At 33.7% G+C, this 9,889-nt stretch overlaps 1 protein-coding gene across 1 annotated transcript in view; it reads left to right on the top strand.

Moving 5' to 3' along the window:
- Positions 1-1,570: 1,570 nt before the first annotated feature.
- LOC143223113 (uncharacterized) overlaps positions 1,571-9,889 on the top strand; it is a 184,482-nt gene continuing 176,163 nt past the window's right edge. The window contains exon 1 of the mRNA XM_076450599.1: positions 1,571-2,909. Within this exon, the coding sequence (XP_076306714.1) occupies positions 1,887-2,906 (1,020 nt within the window). The 5' untranslated portion in view covers positions 1,571-1,886 and the 3' untranslated portion in view covers positions 2,907-2,909. The remainder of the gene's footprint in view (positions 2,910-9,889) is intronic.

Below are 9,889 nucleotides of genomic sequence, written 5' to 3'. Positions count from 1 at the left end.
AATGTACTATTTTTTACTGTCTTCTACTTTGTTACGTACACGTAGACACTCGCGCGGATATAAACCGTACACTTTTAGAACAGTTTTCATTTACAATTTTATTCGGAGCTTCAGTTGAGATGAGCTATGTGTTCTGTCAGCAACATCTTTTAAACATGTCTTTATTTTTCATTTTAAAAATTCGTGTCTTTTTATCATACCAACATGGTTAACAACATACAGTACGCTGTGCCATAGCTTCTTCCACGGTCGTAATGAAATACGTGTGACGTGTCAATCCGTGATATACTAACAGCATAGCAATATGTCAACATCAGATAGGTACTGGATATCTTCGAAAGAAAAGACAGAGTGAAATTTAAAGAGGTTTGCTAGTATAATCTAGGACCGATATGAACTTCAATTTCATATCTTACACGTGACCATTCAACCATTAATCGTAAAACGTAAAAAGGTTAACTTTGTGTAACTTAACCCTTGCCATGTTCTTTTTGCTCCTCGTGCCTTTTTTTCTCGAAATATCATCATATTTGTCCAAAGCCATCACAAGTTGTTATGTGTTACAGAAACGTTAACCTGATGTACCTGGTTCTCTCCATATCACGTTACATTAGATTTACCCTCCACGAGCCTATTTTGTCTTGCGTTCTCTACTAACCAAACATTGCAAATGAAGACTCCCATGACAGTTTTTCTTTTAGAAAAATTTACAAAAAGAGATAGTTTTGTATTCATACTAATTATTTATGTTTTGTATAGCCCCCCGCTACTACAGCGGTATGTCTTCGGATTTTCAACGCAAAATCAGGGGTTCGATTCCCCTCGGTGGGCTCAGCAGATAGCCCGACGTGGCTTTGCTATAAGAAAACACAAAACACACATTCTTCGTAGTTTATAATCGCTTTTTTTAAAACTCATTATGTTAATAAGTTTTTATTTGTCTTCGCTATTTTGTCTTTTATCTAGAGGAAACACACTTAATACAGTTAACAACTCAGTTTTCTCTAACATGTAAGATTTAATTGGCTAAATAAAGCCTCACAAAACCAATTTCGTAATGCAATGTTAAATCCGTGGTCCTCTGGTGGAATAACGGTAAATTTACGAACTTGAAACGCTAAAACCTGGGGCTCGATTCTCCACGATGGACAGAGTGGATAGCGTAATGTGGTTTTGCTCTAAGAAATAATCAATTAAATCTGTATAAAAGTTGGCTGAAGATGGACAAGTTGTTCTCCTTTATAAACTGTTTCTTGCCAAAACCTTAAACTAATATTCGTTTTTGGACGGAAAGGTTAACTGAGGAGATCTAGAAAAAAACGAAGTTTTATATCACAAATAATTTTTCTTCTATAAATAAAACATAACTACAGCTCAATCTCGCTGCCCAAACCTCGACACAAACACCAGTTAACTTTTTAGAAAAGAAAGAACCAATAGACAACGTCTTCAAGCGTATTTTTCACGCCTCACTACATATCCAAGCCACAGAATGTAAACTGCTTGCTGATTGGTTATAGTCGTAAACGGCTATTAGAGCCTCCCGCCTTAAACTGAGGCACACGTGCTTGCGGTAAATAAAGCGAATGACGAGCTGATGTAGCCACTGAGAAATCAATCAGCGCTATTCAGTGTACACAAGTTTCGAGAGGACGTCTTCACAAAACACTCGAAAATCTATCGATGGCTTACAGTGATTACGTTCATATAAAGTAAATTGTTTGAGCACACTAACTCCTACCTGTGGCTGTACCACACGTCCAACTCACTAAAACAATACTTTCAAGGACGATTAAAGATTCTGGAACGTAACTACTGTATCTTTCTACGGTGTTCTAAAATAATATTTCCACATCATTTTACCATAAACAGAAGTGCTGTGTTTGATGATTTTGTCGGAGACTCGGTTTCCCAGCTTAGCAGAGGTCTATCGACTAGCTGCCACACTGGAGCCCCTCGGGAGCCATTCAGGTCAGGGTTCCATGAGCCTGACCACCACCCGATCTAATAGTACCAGTGATGTCCACGTGAAGCGCCCTATGAATGCTTTCATGGTGTGGTCGCGTGCACAACGGCGAAAGATCGCCTTAGAGAACCCAAAGATGCACAACTCAGAAATCAGCAAGCGACTGGGCTCTGAATGGAAACATCTATCGGACTCGGAGAAACTACCATTTATTGAAGAAGCCAAGAGGCTGCGGGCGCTACACATGAAAGAACACCCAGACTACAAGTACAAGCCCCGCCGGAAACCCAAGAATTTGTTGAAAAAAGACAGATTCCCTTTTCCAATGTCATACATACCTACACCCATGGACTATCTGGGGATGGGTTTTTCAAGAGGTTTTTTTCCACCCCCGCACCTGCCTGGACTATTTCATTTTCATTCAGGGACCGTGGAGTCTTCAAGTGTAGTTCCCGTTTCAGTTCCAGCCCCTGGGATAGGACGATTTTCACCTCCTACCAAAGAGACAGACAACAAGTCTACTTCAAGTTCAGAACTTACTTCTAGTCACCCCCTCCAGCCTCTGACTTCTAGTAGTTCCAAGAGCTACCCAATTACTAGCCTACCCTACGGCTCAGCATCTCTTTATCCCGGTTTGTCTGAGTCCGTGCCCGGCTACGTCTATCCGTGCGGCTGTGGATCTCAAGGTTATAGTTACTCATCCAGCAACGGCCATGGTGAAGCAAGCAGGCACAACTGTAGTGCAGTGAATTCTTTAGTCTTTAATCCCTTTTTGAAGAGTGCAGACGGGATAGGCTACGCTGCAGCCGCTGGCATACCTTCTAGCCTTCGGGACCTGAACCTAGCTTCTGCCGGTTCGTCTAGTAGCGGTCTACCGGCCACTCATCTCTTGGGGCTCTACTCCTCTTGTCTCGTACGCTCTAAGCCTTCGGAAGGTTAGGACGTAAGTAGAGCTTTTCTAATTTGGACGAGAGCTGCTATAAGAATCGGCCGTACACGGTAGCGAATCTGCGAACAAATAACAAACAACTACTAATCTGTGTAGTGCTACGTACAAGTATTAACTGTATAATATTGATCCGAAGAACCTAGTGGCGGTCAAGAAAACTTGAAACTAAATTAATTTTCTGATAAAATTCGGTTCGTTTTCTCAGTGGTGACGTACATCGTGCTAGATATAAGTCTAATTATTTATAAAAGTGTTTTGCAAAATTAAATAAATAAATAAAATAGCTTTGTATATATATATATGTGTATAAATATTCTCGAGTTTATGTGCCGGGTTAGATATTAATTAGTTTTAAGCAAACTGCAAGCATTGTATTTAAGAATCTCTGTCGTATTTCACATATTTCAAAATAATTCGTTTATGGATAAATACAGTATATATTTCTTGACCAACTATACTACAGGCCTATCAGTAATATTATATAGTTTTAATATTCTTAACTCTAGCTAAAAACTATATTTGGTGATAATAAGATTGGCAGACAACATTAGCTTAATCAACTTGGATCGTCTTACTATAGCCAGCAGTTTTTCCTCGTGCATACATATTATTAGAGGTTAATAAAAGAATATTGATATGAAACATTGTCAGTTTTGTTTTTCTTTCCCAAGTGCTACTCTTTGTTGGCTTATAAATATATTTATATATTTCCGTATCTGTCTAAACCTTTAATATGTTCTGTATAATTAGTTTCCTGTTTTATAGAGGCGTAGCTCGTGTTATTCTAGAATATGTCCATTAAAAATGTTTGTAATAAAAACGTCTTTACTTGCAAGTTTCCTCTCACTTATAAACGTACAAAGAAAATTAATTATCACGTGAAAGTTTCATTGCGTGATTTTTTGTGTTATAGCCACGGTAGGATCGAAGCATGAATTTTAACATTATAAGCCCTCAATCTTATTGGTGATTTACCAGGATGTTTGCTGAAGGAGTGCCAGTTTAAATTTAATGTGAATAATTAAAACGAATTTTAGTTTGAGTGATGTCGTTATTTAACATTCCGGCGAAAGATTTTATTATGCTGCTTTTAACAGTTTTTTTTTTTTCGCTTGAAAATCTGAAACATGTTTCAGATTATGTTCTAAAATACCAATAAATTCAGTATAGTACTTGTCATATTACTGTAGATTTTCATTGGTCTTCCTTCTTTTTGCTGGTAGTATGTATAGGGAAAGAAAATATATGTTAACATAGTTACGGATTAATCCTATATAAAATATAAAGGAATTGATTAATGTGTATATACTTCTCAAGTATAGTTTATCATGAACTAACCTATTATATTAAAATACAGTATTTTAAAATTAAAATATTCCCAGTGTTTGAAGTCTTCCTTAAACAACAGCTAACTCAAAATTCTTCTTACACATCACGTATTTTATAATACCTTTAGTAAAAAGAACTATTGTTTCATCGAAGGTAACTTTAATATTAACTTAAATGGTTTATGTAATTGAAAATGAGTTGTCGCTAGGTGCTTAAAAGATTAGGGTCTCGGGAACATTGGTCCAGGAACTTTCGACATCAATCATTTTTTTCGGACACCAACTGGGGATTCAGGGCTCGTCCAGTTGGACTGGAGCACGAACTCCGTGTCCTAATGCTTAGAGAGGTTCTTCTGACGAATGTCATATGGTTTAATTTGCTCCGTTCTTTCCGTTTCTTTCAAGAAACCTTGTTGTTATTTTATTAGTTCTGAGGGTATTTTGTTTTAAACACCACTATAAGAAATTATCTTTTCAGTATGTGTGACTTACATCTATGAGAGAGATAACGCTACGTGATTTGTCCCACCGTGAATGACGTAACATTATTGAGACAAGTTAATATCCACTTGAGGTACATCAGTGTGATAAGTGATCTATCACTTAAATTGCGTTAAAATTCATCATACATACATTCAAAAAAACATAAGTTCTGTACAATTTCGCACTTTATACAGTTACTACACCAAATAAGTATGAATTCACACCCTTCGTTAGATTAAGTGATTTCAAGCCTACGAAAGTATTATGAAATAGTAAATAGTAATACGTTGACAGTTATACAAGTTAGTTACATATACATTTTGTGGTTACTTTCTGTTGGAAGACGTTACGGCACTCTATAATACAAGTATCTTAATGAAAGTGCTTTTGTTAACAGTTGTTTTCTGTTTAATTTTTACAAACCACGTACGTGACCGTTTATAATCTTCAGAAATTCACACTTTTACACAAATATCAACAGAACGAATTATTCTTTGGTATATATTTACACTTTTTAGGACGTGAATTTTCACATTACCAACGGCAAGAGGCATGCTTCTTTGAATCACATCCAAGTTACACTTTATTTTCGTAAAGTATATAGGCTATCCCTGGGCTGAAATACAGCAGAACATGAGTTATCACTTACTCTGCACTAGATATTCGTGAAATATAACATGAGAATTACCAGTCAAATTACATTAGAGATACTGAAAAAAATCATGAGATATATTACTTGAGTTAGAGATGCTGAAATACAGCAGGTGAATTACTATTTGAGTTAAAGACAGTGATTTATGCCAACTGATTTATCACTTGAGTTAGAGATACTAAAGTATATCAGGCGAGTTACTAGTTCAATCAATGATCGTGAAATATACCAGGTGAGTTATTGTTTGAGTTAGAAATCGTGAAATATACTATAAGAATTATGATTTGAGGTGGAGATAGTAAAGTAAAATATCTTAGGTGAGTTATTACATGATTTAAAGATCACGAAACATATTGAATGAGTCATGACTTGAGTTAGAAATCGTGAAATACACTAGACGATTTATTACATGAATTAAATATCGCGAAATATATCAGACAAGCTATTATTTTAGTTAGAGATGGTGAAATATATCAGGTGAGTTATTACTTGAGTTATAAATTCCTTGATATTCACCACGAAATTATTACTTGAATTAAAGATCGTGGAATGTCTCAAGCGAGCTTTCAGTCGGAGACCGTGAAATTCACGAGGTTAGTTATTACTCAAGTTATAGAATCATGGATTATACCATGTTTGATTGAAAGATCGTGATACTGAAGAGATTATCACAAAATTCGATCACAGATTGTGAAATACTGGTGAATTATCGTCTCATAAGTTGGGTTATCTTGAAAAGTTAACAACTAACTTTTGGTGACATTTCTATATTAATACACTAATTTTTAAAACTGAAACAGCTGAATAAGAGAAATTTATATTATTTTATTGAAAACAGACATTACAGTTTATCATTGAAATTTTTTTTGGATAACATTATTTCTGAACTTTAACGTCACATTATACAAAACATAGCATGTATCTATTACGTATTTCACATGATATTGAATGCGTTATACTGCAACCTCAAAAAGTAATGCTGTAAGTGATAGCATTATGAGCCATAGCACACGAATCTAGTACACAAAGTACCAGTCTTGAGAGAGACATTATTTTCGTCATAGGGTTCGCGTATTTTGTTACCGACCTAATCATTTCAGTTCTAATTCGCCACATTAAAGCAAGAAAAGTTTAAATGCGGGCAAACCCGAACTATTCGTCTGAATGCTTAGCCATTTATACTGTATCTTTCGGAAGTTCGTTTGAGTTTCTCTACAAAAGTTCTTAGAAAATAGTTTAACCAATTTCTCACAGCGTGCAAGCACACCAAACAGACGGAAATTCTGCTCTCTGTATGTATACAGACTGATAGATTCTGTTAGTTTTAATCTTTATAACTAAAAACAGGTGATTTTTGTTGGTGTTGTTTTTTCCAAACTGAAAACAATAATAAATCATATGGACAAATATGTATTTACCACTTTCATCGTGGAGTAGGAGGCTAACGAAACAGGTAACTCTGTTGCAACTGAATTAATTATAAAAACAGTTGTGAAGGTCATTCAAGGTATGTCTTTCGGAAATTTTATTAATATGCATCCAACGCACAAAATGTCAAAGAGAATGATATAGATAATAACAAATGAAACATTTTAATTTAGAAATTACTAAATTAATAGCTCCTAAAGAACAGAAGTTATGTATATTAAATGATGCACTCTTTTAATTCATACGAAGTTGTGCCGCAGAAGAAAAAAATCCGACCATAATAATAAATGAGATTTCAGATTCTAATCTAGTATCTTACGTAAACAATTTACTTTTGAATTGTTAAAAATTTTAGACTGACAAACAACAACAATATTAGACAGCACAAAAGCAAGGCGTTGCAACAGCTATATCTTCTAAATAATAGCACACAGTATTCAGTTAAAGAAAAGTTAAACACGGTCCTACTTAAGGACAGTGTTACCAGAATTCTCTAACCGTTGCCAGATTGTATACCGACCGGTTCCCAGATGAACGTCAACCTTCACATCAGATAACAGAAATTTTATCAATATCGCATATTACAGCAGTGGTTCTAAAATTAAGGGACGAGGAAGGTATCGTGGTGAGGGAGTGTGAGAGGGTTCACCAGAAAAAAATATACAGCGACTAACTTTACCAGTGTTTATATAGTAAAGCAAATCTTACTGGTAGCACCTCCTGATGTATCGAAATAAAAACGCCCAATTATAGTAGCAATATTATATTTTTACTGGTGTATATATATACGTGTTCATTGGTGTAAGATATGTACAACAGACGAGAATACGGAGCCTGTCTAAAATATGTGAAGGTCACTGATCTTCAAAGTCATTTATACTCAGACATTACTCGATCAGACGTAGAACAGCAACCACTACTGACAATGATGCTAACACTTTCATAATACAGTGGAAACACTAACATTCTTATACATTTGATAACGAACGAACTGTTCTATCTCCTTTATTCGATCTTTATTTAAGCCTGTTGTCAATCTTTCCTTTGTAAGCGGTTTCTGTTCATAATTTATAATTGCGAGGTTTTTAGATTTTCCTCTACTCGTAGCTTCATTAACTTCATACATCAAAAAAAAAACAACATCAGTTCATTTTAGTCTTATAGATCATTATGATAATATTTGCCGATTATGTATTGAATTACGTAATAAAACGTGTTTTGAGCTGTGATTTAAAACTTGACATTCCATCAAAAAGGCTTAAGTGTGAGGATTATCTATTGAACTTTGGTCAGCTGCTGTATCTAAATAAAAAATATGGCCACACAATGATTAATCTTTCAATCAGCATAAGAACCCCTGTAGGTGGCACTACCTTAATATCTTTTAATGCTTATAACTCTGGAAGAAACTTACTAATATAAAGAAGGATAATTCTTATGCCATAATAATAAACCCCAATAAGAAAAACATTATCATTAGTTTAAGTAAAGCTGATAATAATAAAATAAAGAAATTTTAAGTGATAACTCTAAAGTATACACGAATCAAATTAAAGTTAGATAGTGTAAATTACAAAGATATTTACTAAAATGAAAAAACAAAACCAATCGTTTTACATCCTGGTATTATATTATATTATATATGGTATTATATTATATTATATATGGTTTTATATTATATATGGTATTATATTATATTATATATGGTTTTATATTATATATGGTATTATATTATATTATATATGGAATTCCTAGTGTTCATACAGATGGTTCTCCAGGTAAACCAACAGTGCCTAACATTGGTATATATACACATTATTTTGAACTAAAGGTTTATGGCTAAGTTTATGGAACCACTAAATAGAAACGACTATGATATCAAATACAGTTTTAAATTTTCTCGAGATATAAAAACTGTGAATTTTAATGATGAAATATATTTATGACATTGATTTTCAACGATGATATACCGTTAAATGAGTCAATAAGTTCATATACAGAACATTTATATTAAAATAAATGATATGAGATTTACTTAGCATGCTTTTTTGAAACTTGAATTTTTCCATATAAGAATTTCATCCTCAAATCGACAATAATACTTATTACAAAGTTAATGGTGTAGTTATGGGATCTATCTAGATTAGCCATGTTACTAGTTAACTTGTTCCTGTGATATCATGAAAAATAATAACAAATTTATTATAGAACTATGTGGATGATATTTTCATAATATACATAAAAACTCGAAACGTAGAGAGCACTTCGAACTATTTTAACAGCATATAATTCTTAATAGTAACTTTATAGTCGAGCGACAATAAAATCATCAACTTACATTCTCAGACTTTTTATTTCTATTAAAAATGGTAAATTGAAATGTAACATTTTTCATAAAATTTTCACTAGTTTGTGTTTAACATTGAAATTTTTATACCATTATCTTTTACGAAACATCTGGTTAATATATTGGTTCATCGGACTTATATATTAATCAGTAAATGGGAATCGTTTTGATAAAGAAAACAAAGGTCAAATAACTACCTTTGAATTAAGTATTATAAGTCAAGTGATTCAAGACGATCAAAAGTTATGAGGCTTCCTACAAAGCCAAAATGAAATGTTACTAAACACACTTTAGTGTTACCGTATTCGGGTAAACAGGCTGTTCTAATAAAAAATCAGTTACTTAAGTTATGTCATCGTGCATACTTGGACGTTGAATTGAAATTTGTATTTAAGCCTATAAAAGGTACAAAATATTTATTCAGGTATAAGGGGATCGAATACCTATGTCTCAAATTCTAAATATATGTGACATATGAATATACGTGGTTACTAGCTCACACATAAGGAAATCTAAATTTTGCGTCGTTAAGATCCATGCAGTGAATGAATGAATAAATGAACATCTAAGTAGTGTATAATTTAAAATCATTACAATGGTAAATAATGAACTAATGATTTAAAACTATGTATAAAGGAAAGTCTATTGGAGAAGAGACTTAAACCCGGACTCAGTGAAGAGAACAGTGTAGTTAGTTTATTTAAGGCAGCCTATAATTGTTGATATCAATTTTAGG

This window comes from Tachypleus tridentatus, chromosome 1 (genome assembly GCF_004210375.1).
Source record: "Tachypleus tridentatus isolate NWPU-2018 chromosome 1, ASM421037v1, whole genome shotgun sequence".
Classification (NCBI taxonomy): domain Eukaryota; kingdom Metazoa; phylum Arthropoda; class Merostomata; order Xiphosura; family Limulidae; genus Tachypleus; species Tachypleus tridentatus.
Note: the sequence above shows the minus strand (reverse complement) of the source record. Positions and strands in the feature narration are given on the sequence as shown.